This window comes from Trachypithecus francoisi, unplaced genomic scaffold (assembly GCF_009764315.1).
Source record: "Trachypithecus francoisi isolate TF-2019V2 unplaced genomic scaffold, Tfra_2.0 Lachesis_group21, whole genome shotgun sequence".
In the NCBI taxonomy this organism is placed as follows: Eukaryota; Metazoa; Chordata; class Mammalia; order Primates; family Cercopithecidae; genus Trachypithecus; species Trachypithecus francoisi.
The window spans coordinates 37,886,095-37,908,845 of record NW_022681467.1 but is presented as its reverse complement, the minus strand read 5'-3'; the positions used below and the strand labels follow the sequence as shown (position 1 = coordinate 37,908,845).

The 22,751-nt window shown below is 37.2% G+C and overlaps 1 protein-coding gene across 1 annotated transcript in view; it reads left to right on the top strand.

Annotated features, from left to right (window-relative positions):
- LOC117068313 (receptor-type tyrosine-protein phosphatase T-like) overlaps positions 1 to 22,751 on the top strand; it is a 112,162-nt gene that overhangs the window by 13,030 nt on the left and 76,381 nt on the right. The window contains exon 2 of the mRNA XM_033185379.1: positions 21,234 to 21,270. Coding sequence (XP_033041270.1) covers positions 21,234 to 21,270 — 37 coding nt within the window. The remainder of the gene's footprint in view (positions 1 to 21,233; positions 21,271 to 22,751) is intronic.

Below are 22,751 nucleotides of genomic sequence, written 5' to 3'. Positions count from 1 at the left end.
CAGTTCTCTTCCTTCAGCAGAAAAAAGGAAACTAAAGTCCAGTATGGGAAAGTTATTGGCTCAAGATCAGAGCCATGGCTTAAACCCAGTCTCCCACACCCCATTTGCATTTGTTTACTCTGCAGAATTGTGCCTTCATTGGTCATGAGCTCCTCTGTAAGGAGATATGAATGATGATGATAAAACCCCAAAAACCCACCAGTTATTTATTATGGGCTTGCTGTGAGTCAGTTGGGAATACAGGTAAATAAGTTACAGTCCCTGCCCTCAGCGAACCCACAATCCAGTGGAGAAGACAGTCATGAAGACAAATGTGGGCAATAAATTATCAGCAATCACAGCGGCAGAATACCTGGTGTTCAGCTATAAACCTGGAGGTAGAGGGGATGAGGAGGTGCCTAGGAAAAGTCTTGTAGAAGAAGTGACATTTGACTTAGTTACTAGAAGCTAAGTGGATATTTTCCAGGTAGACAGTGGGGCAGAGGAAAGGGTATATTTTGCAAAAGAAGCACCTGAGCAGAAGCCCCAAAATTGGGGATTCCCTGATACATTTGGGAAAACATGATGGTGTTGGTTCTGAGATATGGAATGAAGGCCAGAGAGAGGCAGATATCAAATAATGATGGGCTTTGCATGCCATGCTAAAATACTTGGCATTTATTCTGTTGAAAACAGGGAAAAGAAAAAAAAATGGCTATAATCTCAATATCAATTTATTAGAATCATAAAGTCGTGCATGTATATTTGCATCCTTAAGGCACTTGTGCTCACAAAATTTTGTTTACTCTAGAGAGTTGTACAGAGGGTATTGCTCCCATTCCACGGATGAGAACACTGTAAGTCAGAAAAATTAAGGAATGTACCCAATGTCACTCAGAAAAAACAAAATTTGAATGTCTAAGTTTATTATTGATGGCATACTCCATATGTATTGTTCTCACCTTTAAAACACATGTTGTTAGCTAAGAAACGTTTCACACATACAAAAGTCAAGATGATAATAGAGTGATCTGTATATGCCCATTACTCAACTTCAACAACGATCAGCCCTTTGTCAATTGTTTTTTGTTCCAACTTACTTTCTCTTCCACCAAATATTTCTAACTCCTTTTTTTCAAAGTAGTTTCAATTGCACAGAGATGTTTCAAAAATAGTGTAAAGAATGTTAATAAACTCTCTACACAGATTCCCTAATTGCTAACAGTTTACCACAATAGATTTACCATCCCATTTTCTCTCTCTCCTTCTCCTGTTCTTTCTCCTCTTCCCCTATTTGTCTATTCGTCTATCTCTCTATAAATCACCCCTTTACTCCTAAATGCTTTAATGTGCAATTTCCAACATAACTACAATACAATTACCAGGAAATTAACGTTCACATGATACTGCTAGCCCCAGTTTTGCCAATGGTCTCAGTCATATTCTTTTTAGTAAATTTAAACAATAACAAAAAAAAAAAACCTGGTCCAGGGTCACATGTTGCCTTTAGTTGTCAGGTCCCTTTTAGATTAGATTCCTCATATCTGTCTTGCCTTGACTTTTATGTCCTTGACTCTTAAAAATTACAAAAAGAAAAAAAAAAAAAAAGGATGAGTTCATGTCCTTTGTAGGGACATGGATGCAGCTGGAAACCATCATTCTCAGCAAACTATCACAAGAACAGAAAACCAAACACCGCATGTTCTCACTCATAGGTGGGAATCGAACAATGAGATCACTTGGACACAGCAAGGGGAACATCACACACTGGGGCCTGTTGTGGGGTGGGGGCCGGGGGGAGGGATAGCATTAGGAGGTATACCTAATGTAAATGACGAGTTAATGGGTGCAGCACACCAACATGGCACATGTATACATATGTAACAAATCTGCACGTTGTGCACATGTACCCTAGAAGTTAAAGTATAATAAAAAATAAAAGAATTTTAAAAAATTACAGACCAGTTATTTTGTAGAATGTCCCTCAAGTTGGGTTTGTCTGAGGTTTTCTCAAGATTAGATTCAAGTTATGCATTTTTGTCAGGAATACCACAAAAGTGACGTTGCTTCCTTCTCAATGTATCATATGAGGTGGCACATTATATCAATTTGTTCCATTACTGGTGACATTAACTTTGATTACTTAAAGCTGTCCATTAAGATTTTCTCCACTATAAAGCTACCATTTCTTTGTAATGTATAAGTATTTTGTACAGACATATTTCTAGACTATGTAAACATCTTGTTCTTCAAACTTTCATCTTTTATTTTAGCATTTGCTGATTTTTTTTTGTTGTTGTTGAAATCAACTATTACAAAGATGTTTGCCAAATGACAATTTTCTAATTCCATCATTTGTTCTACGTTTATTTGTGGACATCTATTCTGAGGATGAGTTTTCCTTTCTTCCCTATTTGCAATGTATTTATATTGATAAAAATTTATGGATTTTTTTTTATTCAGTAGGTTATACTTCAGTACTATCATTATTTATTTTTATGCTCAAATTGTCCCAGAATTAGCTAGTGTGAGCCCCTTCAAGATGGTTCTTTTGTCATTCTGAAATGTCTCCAGCAGTTCTTGAAAACTTATTTTCTTTCTGACACAGAATCTTGTGCTTCCTTCGCCCCAGCTTTGGTTCCTTTCAATGGGGATTGGTACTTATTATAGAAACTCAGACCTGGGGACGAGTGGGAGTCATTGTTAGTGAGTATCACTGATTCTAGGGTCTTTATCTATCCCTCTACCTGTCTATCCATCTATCTATCTGTCTGTCTTTGAGATGGAGTTTTGCTCTTTCGCCCAGGCTGGAGTACAATGGCGCCATCTTGGCTCACTGTAACGTCCGCCTCCCAGGTTCAAGTGATTCTCCTGCCTCAGCCTCCCAAGCTGGGATTACAGGCACCAGCCGTCATGCCCAGCTAATTTTTTAAATTTTTAGTGGAGACGGTTTCACCATGTTGGCCAGGCTGGTCTCGAACACCTGACCTCAGGTGATCCACCTGCCTCAGCCTCCCAAAGTGTTGGGATTATAGGCATGAGCCGCCGCAGCCAGCCTTTAGCTATCTATCATAAAAGGCAAAAGTGGCCGGGCGCAGTGGCTCACGACTGTAATCCCAGCACTTTGGAAGACTGAGGTGGATGGATCACGAGGTCAAGAGATTGAGAGCATCCTGGCTAACATGGTGAAACCCGGTCTCTACTAAAAATACAAAAAATTAGCTGGGTGTGGTGGTGCGTGCCTGTAGTCCCAGCTACTTGGGAAGCTGAGGCAGGAGAATCGCTTGAAATCAGAAGGCAGAGGTTGCAGTGAGCCAAGATTGCAACACTGCATTCCAGCCTGGGCAAGAAGAGCAAAACTTCATCTCAAAAAAAAAAAAAAAAAAAAAAAGGCAAAAGTTCATGATACCCCCAATTCTAGTCCAACACTAAGGAATTTATTCCAGCCTTCACTCTTCCCATTTCTGTAGTTCCCTTCTCTGGCAGTAAGAAGCTTAACTTCATTATTATTCATATATTTACTTATTGTTCAACATAGAATACTCAGGAAGTATTTCCAGAAATATTAATCTTAGCAAAACAAACCTACCTACTAGGGTTCAATATATATTTTCTTTTCTCTCTTCAGTCTAAATGTATACAAGCTGTTATGTTGAAAAGTTAGTTTTTTTTTCTTTCACTGGAATATGGTTATGTATTTACTGGAAATTAAGTTAGGTTTATTTATGACTCTTTGTTTTTAATTTTAGTTTCATTTTGCCCATCCCTATTGATTTTTTCTTTTTTTTTTTTTTGAGACAGAGTCTCGCTCTGTCACCCAGGCTGGAGTGCTGTGGCCTGATCTCAGCTCACTGCAAGCTCTGCCTCCCAGGTTCACGCCATTCTCCTGCCTCAGCCTCCCGGGTAGCTGGGACTACAGGCACCGCCACCTCGCCCAGCTAGTTTTTTGTAGTTTTTAGTAGAGACGGGGTTTCACCGTGTTAGCCAGGATGGTCTCGATCTCCTGACCTCGTGATCCGCCCGTCTTGGCCTCCCAAAGTGCTGGGATTACAGGCTTGAGCCACCGCGCCCGGCCCCTATTGATTTTTTTAATATGTAAAACATTATAACATGGTTCTAAAAGTCTAGCTGTACAAACAAGTACATACAGAAAAGCACATATCACTTTTTTTTTTTCTTTTTAGAATTTCGTTTGCTTTATTTGTGTGTGTGTGTTTGTTTTGTTTTGTTTTGTTTTTATTATACTTTAAGTTCTAGGGTACATGTGCACCTCTACCATCCCTGTTGGAAACCAATGTCATTAATTTCTTGGCGTTTTTTTTTTTTTTTGTAAAAGTTATGAAGTTAATGTATGTTTTATTTCCCCTTCTTGTAGAAAAGGTAACATACTATAGATACCTGGGTATCACTTTATATTATTTCATAAAGGTCTTCCTTATTTTTATTTTTCTTTTTTACAACTGCCCAGTACCCTATTAAGTGGTTATAGCTTATTTTATTTGGTCACTCTCATGTATGGCTATATTGTTTTCAATATCTTTGCAACACAGTTGCAAACGTTGCTGTGTAAAGGAATTTGTGCACATATATTTTTGTATTGTTGGAGGTGCGTCTTCAGAGTAAATTCCTAGAAGAGGGATTGTAGGATTAAAGGGGGGACTAATACACAGCTTTGCTACATGTCGCTAGATTTCCTTCCTTAAGGGTAAAACCGATTTGCATTTGTCCCAGCAATGTATGACTGTTTCCTCACAGCCTTGTAAACAGTTCGTGTGGTGTAACTTTAATTTTTGTCACACTTACTTGTAAGAAATTATATCTCAGTATAGCTTTAATTTGCTTTTCCTTATAAGTAAAATTGCTATATTCTTCTATATTTAATAGCCATTTTTATATAATTTTTGAATTACCTGTTTGTCTTTTGCTCAATTTTCAGTTTGTTTTTTACTTTTTCTATCAGTTTTTAAGAGTTATTTATGTATCAGATATCAGTACTTTATCTGTGATATATGTTGCAATTTTTTCCAGTTTGTGATTTATCTATTGACTTTGCTTATATTTTTGCTGCAGCAAATAAAGTGTTGCCAGATGCATCATTTTTTTCTTTTATTACATTTAAACTTTGAGTCATAGTTAAAAAGTTTTTTCTTACACCCAGGCTATAAAGGGATTTACCCATGTTTGCTTCTAAGTCTTATGTATTTTAATATTTTTATATTTAGTTTTCTGATGTTTGGTCTTTGTTTTTGTCTATGGTGTAAATTATGGATCTAATTTTTATCTGTTTTCCCAAATGTCTGTCTAGTTGTCCTAGCAACATGTATTTAAAAGATCATTTTTGTCCCGATAATTTGGGATGCTGCTTTTCTCATATTTTAAATTTTCCTATGTTCTTGGGTGTTTTTCTAAATGTCGTATTCTATCCCAGCAGTCTATGTGGCTATTTCTGCAGCAGCCCCACACTGTTTTAATTATGGGATCTAAACTTTAACATCTGCGAGGGAAAGTTCCCCATCGAGATTTCCTTTTTCAGTGAGTTTCTAGCTCTTCTTGCATGTTCCCTATAAATGTTAGTGTCCACTTGTCCAGATTCATAAAAAGTCTATTAGCAATTCTGGGATTGCATTAAATTTATACATTAATTAGAGTGAAATTACATCTTTAAGATGTTGAATTATCTTACCTGAGATAAGAGATGTCTATTTGTTCGCATCTACTTTGTCTTTCATGGGTGCTGTAAAGTTTTCTTTATACAGGTTTTGTGTGTTCTTGCTATTAGCAAGTATTTCATCTTTGTTGCCATTGTAATGGGGTTTTGCTACCCTTATGTCCTCTGAGTATTGGTTTTATATATGACTACTGTTGACTTTGTATATACATTATGTTTTGGGGGGCATAAATGTTTATACCTATTATATTCTTTGTTAGCTGTGGATTTTAGCAATAAAAAGTATCCTTTGCCATGTTTAATACTTTTTTAGTTGAATTCTTGTTGTATCAGGATCACAACTATAGCTTTATTATTTTTTCATTTACTGTTTATAGCTTATTTCATTCCTTCCTTTTTACTTTTCTGAAGAAAATTATTTTATTCACCTATTTTTTAAATTTTTATTTTTGCGGATACACAGTAGGATATATTTATATATTTCTTTGTTTATGGGGTAAATGAGATGTTTTGGTACAGGCATGCAATGTGAAATAAGCACATCATTAAGAATAGGGTGTCCATCCCCTCAAGCACTTATCCTTTGAGTTACAAACAATCCAATTACACTCTGTTATTTTAAAATGTACAATTAAGTTATTATTGACTATCTTTGTTGTAGCGCTGTTTACAATAACAGTGTTTCAGATGTGACCTTTATACACAGGAGGTAGTTGGGTCTTGTTTTGTAAGCCAAACGAGTATCTTTTAAATTTCAGTACTTGAGTTAAACCATTAACATTTGGTGATATGACTGATACATCTCAACTCTGCCATTTATTTTTATGTCATAATTTACCATATTAATTTTATAATACTTTCTGGTATGCTTTCTTTACTCTTTTATTTTAAAATTTCATTTGGTATTTAGGAAGTCTTGTATTTTTGTTCTAGTAGTTACCTTTGTTCTTTTATATTATTTAACACTTTTTTTTTTTTTTTTTTTTTTGAGACAGAGTCTGGCTGTGTTGCCCAGGCTGGAGTGCAGTGGTGTGATCTCGGCTCACTGCAACCCCTGCCTCCCAGGTTCAAGCAGTTCTCCTGCCTCAGCCTCCTGAGTAGCTGGGATTACAGGCGTGTGCCACCACACCCAGTTAATATTTGTATTTTTAGTACAGACGGGGTTTCACTATGTTGGTCAGGCTGGTCTCGAGCTCCTGACCTCATGATCTGCCTGCCTCAGCCTCCCAAAGTGCTGGGATTACAGGCATGAGCCACCGTGCCTGGCCTATTTAGCACTCTTAATCACATCTTTTCTTGTTTAATCTTTTGCTATCTGGTTTGTCAGATTTTTCTGGTATCCATTAACTTTCACATATTGCCTGTATTAGTTCGTTCTCACACTGCTATAAAGATATTACTTGAGACTGGGTAATTTGTAAGGAAAAGATATTTGTTTGACTCACAGTTTCACATGGCTGGGGAGGCCTCAGGAAGCTTACAATCATGGCGGAAGGGGAGGCAAACATGTCCTTCACAAGGTGGCAGAAGAGAGAAGTGCAGAGCTAAGGAAGAAGAGCCCGTTATAAAGCCATCAGATCTCATGAGAACTCACTCACTGTGAAAAGAACAGCATGTGGGAACCACCCCTATGATCCAATCACCTCCCTCAAGGTCCCTCCCCCAACACTTGGGGATTACAATTCAGATTACAATTCAAGATGAGATTTGGGTGGAGACACAAAGCCAGACCATAGCACTGCCTGTCCAACAATAAATGACCTAATACTACTCTTCCCTTTCCCTATTTCTTCTCTCTCTCTCTCTCTCTCTCAATTTTTGCTTGCATTATTTCTGCAATTACAGAAAAAATAACATTTATATATCCTACTTTCATCCAACCCCTACCTTATTTCAGTTTTAGATTTACAGTTAAACACATTAAACTTTTACCATCAGTCCTTTTGCTGAAGCTTCCTCAGTCATATTTTTTGGATGAACTTATCCTCTGTAGATCCTTCAAGAAAGACAAGTATAACATGCCCTGGCTTTTTGAATGTCGAAAGCTATTTTTCCATAGCTTTGCTATATGAAAAACACATGGCTAGCTATAAAATCCTTGGTTGATATTGACGCTTTCTCAGAGCTTTTGGAAAATGCTGCCACATTGTTTTCTTGCTTTGCATGCTGATTTTGAGAAGTATCATGACAGTCTAATTCTCTTGCATGTGTGCGTTATTCAATCTCTTTGGCTTTGAGAATATTTTTTCTAAGTTTAATAGTTTACTAGACTGTGTCTTGGAGTTGATCTTTTCAGGTCCGTTTTCCCCAGCATACTGTGCACTCTTTCAATATAGAGGCTTGGGACATTTTTACTTCCAATAATTTTTCTTGGATTATTGTTATAAAATATTTACCTACCTATTTTGTCTCTCTGCTCAGAAATTTCAGTATACATATGTTGGATTTTCTTTGGCTTACTTTTAAACCACTTTTTTACCAATGCTTGTTAATTTTTTCTATATTTCATTTCTGTTGTGTTTGTTGGGGTTCTGCCTTCTTTAGTGCCCCTTATTAAACTGTTATTTTTGACATCTGGTAATTTAATCTTCATTTCTGAGGTGATCTTTTCAAAATTTCTGTCCTGAGTTAAATCAACTTTCTTTTAAATTTTTTCCTGATTTTTTTGTACATTTGGATTTTTCACTTGTGCTTCTCTAAGTCAAAGTTGTTTGAGGATATTTAATTCAGTTTGTAATACTGTATTACTTCTATCTTCTTCTGGTTCATGACTGTTTTCTTGTTAGGGGTCGATTTTCATCATTTGCGGTGTTTTGACTTTCATTTTCTGTTTTCTTCATCTCGTAGCTTTATTAGACTCTTTCAAATTTTTAAAAATTTTATACATTTATAGTGGCTTACAAAATTCTCAGTTCAGAAACAGTTTGTTCTGACCAGATAGTAAAGTACAGGTTTTTTTTCAGTCGATGATTTTGTGTGTATGTCATAGGGAATGGGGGTAGGTTCTGATTTTTTGTTTTTATTCTCTTTTTACTTTTGTGATTCTAAAAATTCCCACTTTGCTTCCTTTTTCCTTCAGTCTCCAATCTTCTAAGAGTACTTCTCCCTTCTTTTTATCTCATTTTCACCCATAAATTGTACCCATTGAACATGACCACCTTGAGTCACATGTTCTTTCAAGTCCTTTTCCTGTACTCTTAGTTTTGATCTACCAGGAATTGTTTTAGCACTTTCATGTGTAGCGTGGTCTTTGTCTTCCTGGAAAGTATATTAGATCAGCCATGTACTCTCTGCTAGCTTACCTCTTTTCTCTTCCAAATTGTTTTTACATAGCTCTTGTTTTCCACATAGGATGACAAGGATGATTGTGTTGAAAGCTTTAGAGATATTTCACCTATATTTGGTTCTTATTTTTGCACCAAACAGGGCCTATGACATTTTAAGACCTCTCTATACATTAATTATGCTGAAATTGTGGATTTTGTATAATTTTATTTTTTCTTCTTTTCCTGTGTTGATTTTGAATCATATGTGGGAAAATTTGGTGTTAAGTCGTTACCAATTTCTTCAACTACCCAGATCCAACATGAATTAATGGTTGATTGATTGTGGGAAGTGATAGATCTAGAAAAATCAATAATGACTCCTTAGTTGTTTGCTTAATCAACTAAGTAGATGATGGTGACATTTATTTAAACATGGAAAATTAGTGGTGAATAAGACTTGAAATGAAAATAAAAGAGAAAACAGAATTCTTTTAGAGGACTGTATATTTGGTTGTGAATATTTCAGGTAAACAGATGGATAGATGAGCATGGATCTCAGGAATATCAATGCTAGAAAAAGTACTTTGGGAGTCATGAGAATATAATATTCAAATCCTTGCAATTTATTATACTCTCCCAGTGAAAGTTAGGAGACAAATGATGAAAGAGGATATAAAACCAAGCTCCAGGTCACTCCAGTGTGTTGAAGTCAAGTAAAGGATAAATATATAGGCAAAAAAAAGGGGGGGGGGATAAAGAATAGGTCATGAAGTAGGAGAAAAGTCTGGAATGTAGAATGACTTAAAGCCAAGATGATTAAACAGGTCAAGGAGGGAATGGTCAGTTGCAGCTAATGTTATGAGAGATTAAGGAAGATGGAGTTGCAGCAGTGACTATGAGCACTGACCGTGTAAAAGTCTTATTGGACTTAGTGTCGTCTGATTGAAGGGAGTTTCAGAGATTTGGTGAGTTGAGGCAATGGAGTCAGCATCTAGAGAGAGAAAACTTACAGGAAGATTTTCAGAGGGTGGGTTTGATTTTAAATTTTCCAAATGGCTTGCATGCTACTTGGGGGCTTCCTTTCTTAGAGTATGGTTCGTGGCATTGGCTGTTGCCTCAAGTGGAGCCTAATGCCTTCCAGGAAGATCTCATAAAGTTGATAGTGAACATTTGTCCAGTTAGAAGTACCTGTAACCAATAGCCACCTATCCTGCAACCTGAGGCTGCACCTTGCTACTCACTGTTGGTGACTGAGGGTCTTCAGAATCCAGCATATGTACTAGCTAGTGAGCTAGAGCTCAAGTGCCCCTCTGCTTCTGTTAACTCTTTAAAGGCATTCCTCATGCATTATCCTTTGAGGAGGAGGCTACCACATTACCTAGTCCTAATGGTTCTGAGTTACTCAAGGTTTCCAGATCTTATCTGATTGTTCAAGGTCCTCTGTCAAGTCAAACAATTTTCTAATATCACAGACCACTTAGCCTGTTTTCCAAAAGAAAGCTGTGCCCCATTGTCTTTGTGTGCCTGCCTGCAACCCAAGAAAGCAGAGCCTCTGACCTCAGTGACAAAGGGGTATTTGCCTACAGATACCTCAGAAAAGAAGGCCACTTGCTTGAAGGTTACTTTGTATTTTAGCCTGGCTTATTGTATGTGTAAACTTGAAAAATGTTATTTAATCTTGTGAGAAAAAAATGGACACTGCTGTATCTACGTCGCAGTCTTGTCATAAGGATTAGAAGACATAAACTATGCTAAGTAGGTATGAGACAAGAGAATCACTGGAACCCAGGAGGCAGAGGTTGCAATGAGCCAAGATTGCATCATTGCACTCCAGCCTGGGCAAAAAGAGCAAAACTCTGTTTCAAAAAGAGGAAAAAAGAAAAGACAACATCTTTTAAAAAAGAATTCTTAGTGCTTCTTTCAGATAATGAACATGTTAAGTGAGTGAGTCCTGTTGGGGCTAAACAATAGCTTAAGGGGCAATGCTATGGAAGAAAGTCAAGGAGAGTCAGTTTGTGGGAAGGCTAGACTAAGGACCCAATGCTGTCAATACCATAAGCCCAGGCTGACCCATATGCATGGAGTGGGGTGGGATGGTGGGAGGGAGCTCTAGAGTCGAACAGAGCCAAAATATGCTCTCCAAAGGTAGGGGAAGGTTGGGGTAGGATCCCTGCAGCCGCTCTTCTGGTCTAAAGCACCACCATCTCATCATGAGACTATACCACCACTTTCTTCTCACCAACTTGTTTCTCTTGCACCCTGTCTATTCTCCACATAACAGCCTCTAGCTTTAAAATTTTTAAACCTGAAATTTCAGTTATTCATGCCTAAATAGCTCTTTAATGACTTCCTGTTGTTCTTAAACTATAGACCAAAACTCTATAGTCCCAAAAGGTCTCCCAGTCTTATGTCGCTAGCTTCATTTTACATCATGCCCCAGGTAATTCATTAGGATGATAGCCATGCCAGACTTCTGTATGTCTTCAACTGCACCATGCTTTTTCCCACTTTCAGGCCTTTGCATGTCTGTTTCTGAGTCTGGGATGACTTTCCTGATGCTTCATATGTCTAACTTCTACTTATCTTCTCTTCTCAGGATAAGGTTAAATGGTCTTTCTAAAAGCAGCAGACCATCTTTCTTCCCACCCACACCGCATGCCATCTCCCTTACACATGTACAGCACCTGGCACTTCTCACTTACTTTGGTATACTAAACTTTTTTTTTTTTTTTTTTTTTTTTTTTTTTTTGAGACGGAGTCTTGCTCTGTCGCCGGGGCTGGAGTGCAGTGGCCGGATCTCAGCTCACTGCAAGCTCCGACTCCCGGGTTCACGCCATTCTCCTGCCTCAGCCTCCCGAGTAGCTGGGACTACAGACGCCCGCCACCTCGCCCGGCTAGTTTTTTGTATTTTTTAGTAGAGACGGGGTTTCACAGTGTTCGCCAGGATGGTCTCGATCTCCTGACCTCGTGATCCGCCCGTCTCGGCCTCCCAAAGTGCTGGGATTACAGGCTTGAGCCACCGCGCCCGGCCGGTATACTAAACTTTTAAACACAACCTCATTTAGTTTAGTGTATTAAACTTATATACAGATTGACAAATTTTTTACTGAGTGAATACATACCTATGTGTGTTTATTGCCTATCTCCCAGTGTTGATTGCAACTTTTAATTAGATACTTGTTTGTGAGAATAGTTATCTAATGTTTGTCTCTCCCCAGGTCTGCATGCTGTTTGAGGACAGGGACCATGTCTGCTTTTGTCATGTTTGTGGCTCCAGTATCTAGCCTAATGCCTGGCACATGGTGATCATTCAATAAATACCTGTTGATCAGTTGACCAAATGAATACATGAACAAAAATTAGGTGGACTATCAGGATCTCAGCCCACTCTTAGAGGAGAGTTAAGGCCTGAGTCAAAGTTTTACTGGGGAAACTGTGGAAAGATGCTGAGGTCAGGTCTAAATTCCATCATATCAACTGGGAAGCTCAGTCTTAGACAAAACAAAGACACAACTTGGGATAACTGTGAAAACTATTTGAAAACTGGGGGATCAGGGATAAATCTACATCCTATTGAATGAAGAGTCTAATGGGGCAGTAAAGTAAGAATTGTGTGTATTAGCCAGGTACCTAGGGCTTCTTGATCAGGTTAGCAGCCTAACCCAAGTCTTTCTGGATGATAAACAGCAACTATGAGACATTTGATGACCTAGACATTTCCACTGTGAATTCCTCAATTGAAGAGGCATCCTAAAATTTCAGTAAATAATTGAAGGATGGATGAATGGATGGTTAGATGAGTCAGACTTGACCTGGTGTAAAAATGGAGGCTATAAGTAGATACAGGTGTGAGGCATTTTGAGTAATAAGATAGGTAATCGCCTACATAAATAAATAAATAAATAAAAGTATTTGCATGAGGTGAGGTATTATGAAGTAGTATCAAGAAGACAGAGTACTGAAAATAAAGGAGTACTGCTAATAGCTAAAACCAGACTCAGCATTGAGGACTGGAAGCAACCTTGGTAGGGTGGCCTGCCGGTTCTACCAAAGTGGCCTTTTCTAGCCCATTCTCCATCATTTGATTGATGGGGAAATTGAGCCACAGAAAGGGACAGAGAGTTACCCAATATTGCTGCACTGGCAGAGCCTTGAGTAGAAGCATTTCTCAACAGAGCACAACAGTGAGGACATGAGGTTCTACCCCAGGGTGATTTATACCTGCATGCAGATTTTAGTCTGGAGTGGGAAGTGGAGCATGGGTGAGGTTAAAATGATAAGGAAATGAAATTGTGTTGTACTGTCCCAGAATATATTACAAACCTGGAATTAGGCTATAGTAGAGATCAAATACAAAATACAGCTTTTTTTTTTTTTCCATTCCCCAGAGACTTATAATCTAAGAACAAATAAAGTGCTCATTTCCTTTTGTTGAGATGACTGGGAACTTTGGACATAGGCACACTGGCCAGACCTCTCCTCTGATAGACATCAGAGTATCTAGAATATACCTGATTTGCTTGTTGACAATCCAGTCACTCAGAAGGTCAAGAGAGTGACTTAGGGCTTTGTTATTCTGTACCTAATTCTCACCAACAGAGACAAATTGATTATGGAATTAAAGTTGTTAGGAACTTAGAAAACAAACGTGTTGGCATCATGTTCGTCAGTGAGGAAGACTTAAACATAATCGTATATACACTCTAGATCATAGAAATCAGACTTTAAAACGTGTGGGGCTGAAGGGGTGATTTTAGGAAATGGCTCGTTTTCCTGCATGAAACTGTGGAAGGGAAGATTATTCTAAGGAAAGTTAAAAACTTCTCACAAATGACACAATGTACAAGAGAAGACAGAATAAACCACTGCACTAATTTACAATCTCATCAACAGAGCATTCCCCTTTCTCTGCAACCTTGCCAACATCTGTTATTTTTTGACTTTTTAATAATAGCCATTCTGACTGGTGTGAGATGGTATCTTGTTTTGATTTGCATTTCTCTGATGATTAACAATGCTGAGCATTTTTTCTTGTTTGTTGGCCACTTACACGTCTTCTTTTGAGAAATGTCTGTTTGTGTCCTTTGCCCACTTTTTAATGGGGCTGTTCGGTTTTTCTCTTGCTGATTTGTTCAAGTTTCTTATAGATTCTGGATATTAGTCCTCTATCAGATGCATAGTTTGCAAATATTTTCTCCTATTCTGTAGGTTTACTCTGTTGATAGTTTTGTTTTTGTTTTGCTCTGCGGAAGCTCTTTAGTTTAATTAGGTTCCAATAGTCAATTTGTGTTTGTGTTTCATTTGCTTTTGAAGTCTCAGTCAAAAATTATTTGCTTAGGCCAATGACCAGAGGAGTATTTCATAGGTTTTCTTCTAGGAATTTTATAGTTTGAGGTCTTATGTTTAAGTCTTTAATCCATTTTGAATTAATTTTTATATAGTGAGAGGTAATGATCCAGTTTCATTCTTCTGCATATGGTTACCTGGTTTTCCCAGCATCGTTTTTTGAGTAGGGTGTCCTTTCTCCATTGTTTATTTTTTTCATCTTTGTTGAAGATTGGTTGGTTGTAGGTGTGTGGCTTTACTTCCTTCCCTATGGAAAGCAGTTTGGAGACTTCTTAAAGAACTGAAAGCATTACCACTATTTGACCCAGAAATCCCATTACTGGGTATATACCCAAAAGAAAAGTAACCATTCTACCAAAAGGAGATATGCACTTGTATGTTTATCACAGCACTATTCACAATCACAAAGACATGGAATCAACCTAGGTGCCCATTGGTGGTGGGTTGGATAAAGAAAACATGGTTCATATGTACCATGGAATACTATGCAGCCATAAAAAAAAGAATAAAACCATATCCTTTGCAGCAACATGGATGTACCTGGAAGCCATTATCCTAAGCAAATTAGTGCAGAAAGAGAAAATCAAATGCCACATGTTCTGTCTTGTGAGAGCTAAACATTGGGTACACATGGATGTAAGGATGGAAACAATAGATATTGGGGACTCCAAAAGTGGGGAAAGAGGGATAGAGGCAAGGGTTGAAAAACTACATATTGGGTACTATGTTCATTTGTTCACTCTTTGAATGATGGGTTCAATAGAAGCCCAAACGTCAGCATTCTGTAATATATTCATGTAACAAATCGGCACACCAACCCTCTGAATCTTCCAAAAAAAAAAAAAAAAAAACTGCAGAATTCCCTTTATTGTGACATGTTTTAAGAGAACATTCCCACAGAAAGCAGATTAATGTTCACGTTTGCAGGGAAGAAGTGACCAGAAGAAGCATGAAGGAAACTTTGGAGATGCTGGCAATGTTGAGTGTTTTGATCTGGGTGCTGGTCATAGGTGTGTTTTTACTTGGTGAAAAATTTGTCAGACTGTGTTTAAATTTAGTATACTCATCTGCATGTATGTTACACTTCAAATTAATTATGCAACAATTATTAAGATTTAGTCTGTTTCCTTCAGGATGTATTTTTTAAATGCTTAAATTTGCATGTCGTAACAAAAAATGCACTCTGCTTTATTTATTTAATATTCTTTTACGTGTATCATCCCGTGTTATTACATGGCCCTCACAATCATTTTTGTTAACAGCTCCATAATATTCTACTATGTAGAGAGACCACAGTTTTCCTTTTGGAACTTTTTTCTTTTTGTGCTTTTAACATATACTAATTGTAAATATTTATGAGGTACATAGTGATGTTTTGAGACATATAATGAATAGTGATCAGATCAAGGTAATTAGCATATTCATCATCTTGAATATTTACCATTTCTTCGTGTTGAGAACATTCAGTATCCTCTGTCTAGCTATTTGAAACTATGTATTTTGCTTAACTATAGTCATCCTACAGGGCTACAGAACACGAGAACTTATTCCTTCTATCTAGCTCTAATCTTGTATGCTTCAACAAATCTTTCCCTTTCTCTCCCTCCCCTTCCTAACCTCTAGTATCTGCTGTCCTGCTTTTTATTTGTATGAGATCGACTTATTTTAGTTTCTACATATAAGTGAGAATACGAAGTATTTAACTTTCTGTTTACCGCTTATTTTCCTTACTGTAATGTCCTCTAGTTCCATTTATGTTGCCACAAATGACAGGATTTTATCCTTTTATGGCTGAATAGTACTCCATGTTGTATATATACCACATTTTCTTTATTCATCTGGTTTTGGACACCTAGTTTGATTCCCTATCGTGGCTATTGTGAATAGTGCTGCAATGAACATGATGCAGATGTCTCCTCAATATACTGATTTATCTTCCTTTGGATAAGTATCCAGTAGTAAGATTGCTGGATCATATAATAGTTCTAGTTGTAGTTTGTTTGAGGAGCCTCTATACTGTTCCCAATAGTGGCTTAACTAGTTTGCATTCCCACCAACAATGTATAAGAGTTCCCTTTTCTCCACATCCTCACCAGCATTTGTTATTTTTTTTTTATAGTAGCCATCCTAACAAGGGTGAGATGATACCTCATGGTAGTTTTAATTGGCATGTCCCTGATGATTAGTGATATTGAGCATTTTTAAATATATTTGTTGGCGATTTGTGTATCTCCTTTTGAGAAATGTCTGTTCAGATCATTTGCCCATTTTTTAGTTGGATTTTTGTTTGCTATTGAATTGTTTGAGTTCCTAGTATATTCTGAATATTAATTCCCTGAGGGATTAATAGTTTGCAGATACTTTCCTTCCATTATGTAGGCTGCCTTTATACTCTGTTTGTTGTTTCTTTTTCTCTACATAATTTTTTAGTTTTATATAATCCTACTTGTTTATTTTTATTTTCATTGCCTATACTTTTAAGGTCTTATTCATAAAATATTTTCCTAGATCAGTGTCATATGTTTGGTTTCAGACCATTTCCCTTATGTTTTCCTCTAGTAGTTTTATAGTTTCAAGTCTTACATTTATGTCTCTCATCCATTTTGAATTGATTTTTGTATAGGGTGAGAGGTGGGGGTCTAGTTTCATTCTTCTGAATATGGATGATCGATTTTCCTAACACCACTTACTGAAGACACTGTCCTTTCCCCAGTGAGTGTTCTTGGTGACTTTGTCAAAAACCAGTTGATTGTAGATATGTGCATTAATTTTGGGGTTTTTAAAAATATTATTTCATTGGTTTATGTGTCTGTTTTTATGCCAGTACCATGCTGTTTTTGTTACTACAGCTTTGTAGTATATTTTAAAGTCTGTTAGTGTGAGGCCTCTAGCTTTGTTCTTTTTGCTCAGGACTGTTTTGGCTATTTGTGGTCTTTTGAGTTTTCATACAAATGTTAGGACTTCTTTCTATTTCTATAATGAATGCCATTGGTATTTTGATAGCAATTACTTTGGAGAGTCTGATTATTTTACCAATAATAATTCTTCCAATCCATGAGCATGGGATATCTTTCTACTTGTATCCTTTTCAATTTCTGTCAACAGTATTTTTGGTTTTTCTTGTAGAGGTCTTTTACCTCCTTGGTTAAATTGATTTATAGTATTTTATTACTTTTGGTAGCTATTGTAAATGAGATTCCCTTATCGATTTCTTGTTTAGGTAGTTCATTGTTCATGTATAGAAACATTACTGATTTTTGTATTTTTTTTAGGTAGTTTATTGTTCATGTATAGAAAGATTACTGATTTTTGTATGTTGATTTTGTATTCTGCAACTTTACTGAATTTGCTTAACAGTTCTAGGAGGGTTTTTTTGGTAAAGTTTTTGGGTTTTTCCCACACATAAGGTCATGTCATGTGCAGACAGAGACACTTTGACTTTCTCCTTTCCAATTTGGATGCCCTTTAATTTTTCTCTTGCTCAATTGCACTGGCTAGGATTTCCAGTACTGTGTTGAATAAGAGACTACAGCTTTCTTTGCCATGCCTGTGTGGTTAGACAGATACATCACTCATGATTTTCACTTTTATAAAGAACACTGGAACCAACATCTTTGAATATAAAGCTTCATTTATATATAAAGTTATTCCCTGAGAAAAGATTCTTAGATGTCTAGACAGATAAGACTGAATTTCTTTAAAGTGAAGATACATATTTACAAATTACTCCCAGCAGTATTAGCCTCATCAAACCTTTGCCCTCTGCTATATTCAACAATCATGCACAGAATTGGCAAGTTTTCTAATATATTACTTTCAAAATCTTTTGTTGTTGTTGTTGTATTACCAGGAAGTAGAAGATCATTCTAACCATCTATAGTCTGCTGGCACCTCTCCCAGCCTGCACAATTTCTCAATGATAGTCATTGTGACACTGCACAATCATTTGCATGTCTTCTTCAGTGTTCTGGGTTTCATGCTTTAATTAACCATCTCACGCTCTTTAAACCAAAACACAGAGTATGGTGCTATTGGAATGGAAGCCAGCAGGAGCTTAAAAGCTTTGTCCAAACATGAAAACAGAAATGAGCTTGCTCACTTTGTCATATGCAAGATTTAACGTGTAACTTAAGCTTTTTGTACATCCCATTTAGAGCAGTATCCTTTACTGTTACTTTTTTTCTCTACCATTTTTCTTTTCTTTCATCTTCTGGGTATGTTCTTTTAAAAAACTTTGTTGGCCGGGCGCGGTGGCTCAAGCCTGTAATCCCAGCACTTTGGGAGGCTGAGACGGGCGGATCACGAGGTCAGGAGATCGAGACCATCCTGGCTAATACGGTGAAACCCTGTCTCTACTTAAAAATACAAAAAACTAGCCGGGCGACGAGGCAGGCGCCTGTAGTCCCAGCTACTCGGGAGGCTGAGGCAGGAGAATGGTGTAAACCCGGGAGGTGGAGCTTGCAGTGAGCTGAGATCTGGCCACTGCACTCCAGCCTGGGTGGCAGAACGAGACTCCGTCTCAAAAATAAATAAATAAATAAATAAATAAATAAATAAATAAATAAATATAATAAAAAATAAAAAAATAAAAAACTTTGTTATTGAAACATAACATGCCTCAAATTTGGTGAGAAGATTTTATATGAATGATTCATATATTTGAACCATGACTTGTCATTTTTTTAACATTTCTGAATTATCTACTTTATAAAAGGAAATAATTGTTTGTTTTAAAGAGAGACACTTTTAGTATTTACGAATAAGAAAACACTTGTTCCAAAGAACAAGTCATGTCAACCCAACCTTTCTTTAAGACAGTCTTTGCACTGATTGGAGAAATGCAATAGCCAGAGTATCAGTGTCTAAAAGGAATTTGAACCTATTCTCAAGCTCAATGCATAAGCAGTTTATGATATTAGTTCAGATTCTGATTAACAGATGAATGTCAACCTGGAAGAAGGAATCTAGTACATGTTATAAGGTTCTACCATTGGCATTATCCAGATTGTTACTTATATTAATGATCTGGATGAAATTAAAGAAAAAATTGATTTCTAAAATTTTTCAGCTTGTGGAGACTGTAATGATGGGTTGTAGTACTTGGATCAGTTGAAAAAGATGGAAATTGTAGTGGTAAATATGACTCTGTACTTGGGTTTCAAAAATAGAGCCACACTCGTACATGTAGAGGCAGACTTATAACCAATACTTTTATTTTTGCTTAGGGGAGATGGATAAACACTAAGATATTGCCTATGTTATTAGAAGCCCAATATAAGTAAGGATAATAGTGACAGTCTAGATAATCATATATCACTAAGAACATGTATAGACTGCTGTTTGGTGTTCTAGTCACTGCACATTAAGAGGACAAAGTGGTGTTTGTCCTAGAATGAGCAGCTAGGATAGCTCGAAAGACTTGAACTCTTACGATATGAGGAATTGATGAAGAAGAATGTTTATGAACCTGAGAACCATATTTCATTATCCAGACCTCTTTTTTACACAAGCAAAACCAGACTTTCTGTGCATTCTGAGGAAGAGAATGAAGACTATTGGAGATAACTGTGAGATTAATTATGGGGAGTCATACTTGGACGTAATAGAAGTGATCATTTCCAGCATTCAGAGGTGTACCTAGATGGAATAGAATCTGCTGTAGACATTGTCGTGTCTTCTCTACTTCTGGATACATGGGAGGATTCCATTTCCCCATCTCACTAAAATTAGGCATGGCCATTATTAGGTTATAGCCAATAAAACATGCATAGAAGTGAAAGTGTCACTTCTGATTCAAAGCATTTGATTGATAGTGCTTTACTCTTTAGCACTCTTTCTCCCGTTGGGTTAAAATGGACGTAACAGCTATGATCTCTGAGTGGCTACAATGGTCAGAATGTCTCCCAATCACCCCCACTCCCACCCCTTAGACTCAGCCACACACCTACATTGGACAGGTAGTTTGAATGGGAAATAAACCTTTGCTGTTTTTAACCACTGAAGTTCATGGACTTTATTATGGCCTCCTAACCTTTTCTATCCTGATTGCCACCACTGCCTTCAAGATGCAGTGGTTCTTTGTGAATGAGCTGCAGCAAGACAAGAATTGGATTATTGACAGATTTTTGGTTCAGCAACTCACATACTTGCATTCTTTGCATTTTACTTATATTGCTACACTGAATTCAGACTGTTGTTGGGGGTATAATTTAGTCAACTGGAATTTTCAGCTGGCTCCAGGACCTCCTGGAAGATGAATCCCAGTAAAATGGGCAGAGATAATTCTCTTCCTAAGCACACTTCATTAACTCTACTGCGTGCCCAGCAACATCACACATTTATGGATCCTTTTTACTTTGGAAACAGCTAACAACAACTAGATAGTTCACCTGGCAAAGGTTCTATTGCCACACACATTATTTATGAAGGCTGCAAGGCCCACACAAGAGCTCAGGGGAAAAGTAACTTTTGAACATGAACTTTGCAGTTTGAGTTTGGCATGTTTCATATAGACTGAACTATTGCCAAGTATCTCTTCATTCTATGCATCTAGATGCATTATTGCTAGTAACAAAGTTTCCCAAGGATGCCCTGCTTCCATCTGCTCACTCATGCAACTGAACAAAGCACACTGCATTCTCCAAGTACCCACTAAGTGTTATTGTTGAAGATGATGAGTGCTGGGAATTATCTGATATGTTTATAAAGAGGTTTTGTCTGGGAAAGAGGTTTATGAGATGGTAGGAGCCAGGAAGTGAACTGAATAACATATGTACCTACCCTGAGAAAAAAATTAAAAAATGGAATTAAAAGGTGATTCGATGGGGGAAAAATGGAAAGGGCAAATTTAAAATTATAATTAAAAATACATATGCATGCATATATATGCAAATATATATGTATATTTGTCTTTATATAATAATTTTACATAATTCACAGCTAATTAATTGCCACCTCATTTTTGTTGTTCACAGGAGACCAAAATCAACTGTGTTCGTCTGGCTACAAAAGGTATGTTGGCATCTGCTTGTCTGTCTTCACCTGTTCTTCAACCATTTAAATGTTTCTTTCTAGCCACACAGAGAAAGGTTAGGCAACAATAACTCAAAACCAGAAAGAATTGTTATTTTCACTGGAGTCATTTGCATCTAGAGCATAGCTTCTAGGGTGTATATTAGTAGCGCAGCGCATAAAACAGAGTAAAAGTTTAAAACATATTTACTGAATGGATGGATGGGTGGATGAATCTATAAAAGGATGAACTGGTACATTGATCAGTGGAATGATGGATATAAATTTACTCAAATATTCTTATATATGTTTTTCTTATATTTAGGTCTGTGTTTATGTGGGTATTTTTAAAGCATGTCTATTAGACCCACCTACTGAGTTTTGTACTTCGTTCAATTGGTACACGGCTTTCAAAAATGAGGTGATTAGTACTGGGGCTTTTAGTAATAAGAAGACAAATGCTGCATTATTATGTAGTTGGCATTTTCAACACTTATCCCCAAAACTAAGGCAGCATTGTTCAGGCTCATCACTTTTGTTTTCCTAATTATAATTGAATTGCCTGGCTCTTTCAATTGGTACATGTTTCTGTTTATTACTCTTTTTAAAAAACAAAATCAATGAATCTTTCGCTATCATTTAACCTATTACAGGGTTGAATGGTTAGAAATCAGATTTATCTTTTTGTTACAGAATTGATATTTTTAACAGCAAACCTCCCCATACACACACACAAAAAAATTGGGCAATTCTACTCTGTTTCCTGAATTTACTGACAGCATACATAGTTTCATAGACTGCTTCCAAGGAGATAAAAGTTGTAAACATTAGTAGGCATATACTCATAGATGTAAAGTACAGACAAAAGTGATGACCCAAGTATGCATGTGTATGTGTGTAAATATATAGACACATGCACAACGCACAAAACCACACAGAAGAACATACACACACACATGTGGGCAGAGTGGGGAGAAAAAGAAAAAAATCTACAGCTACTTGACAAAATGTGCACCAAGACCCATCACACATGACTTTTATAACTGAAGAAAATCAACCCAATATTTAGGCACAAGAGAGAAGATGCAGGAGGAAGAAGAAAACAGAAGCACTAGGGCTCCCGGTGATAAGAAGTCACGCTGATTTCACATAAGTCACAGAGGGTGGCATATCCCTAACTTGTTCCTTCTCAGGGACTCAGGCTCCTGGATGGAAAGAGATAAAATACTCTCTGCGAGGCAAGGAGAATTGATGGCCTGCAAACAAAAGTGACACAAATCACAGGTCTTGGCAGACTTTTCCACTGAAGAAAACAGATAATGTAGAAGGAAGAACACCATCAATTGGGTAGCACCAGGGCTCTAAACAGCAATCGGGACAGCTGAGTGTCTGCAGCCTGCTCTAAAGCAGCTGTAGAGGGAAGGAAATTCACAGAGAAACCTCCTTCACTGTGGTATGCTCTATGGCTCCTCAGTGGCTTT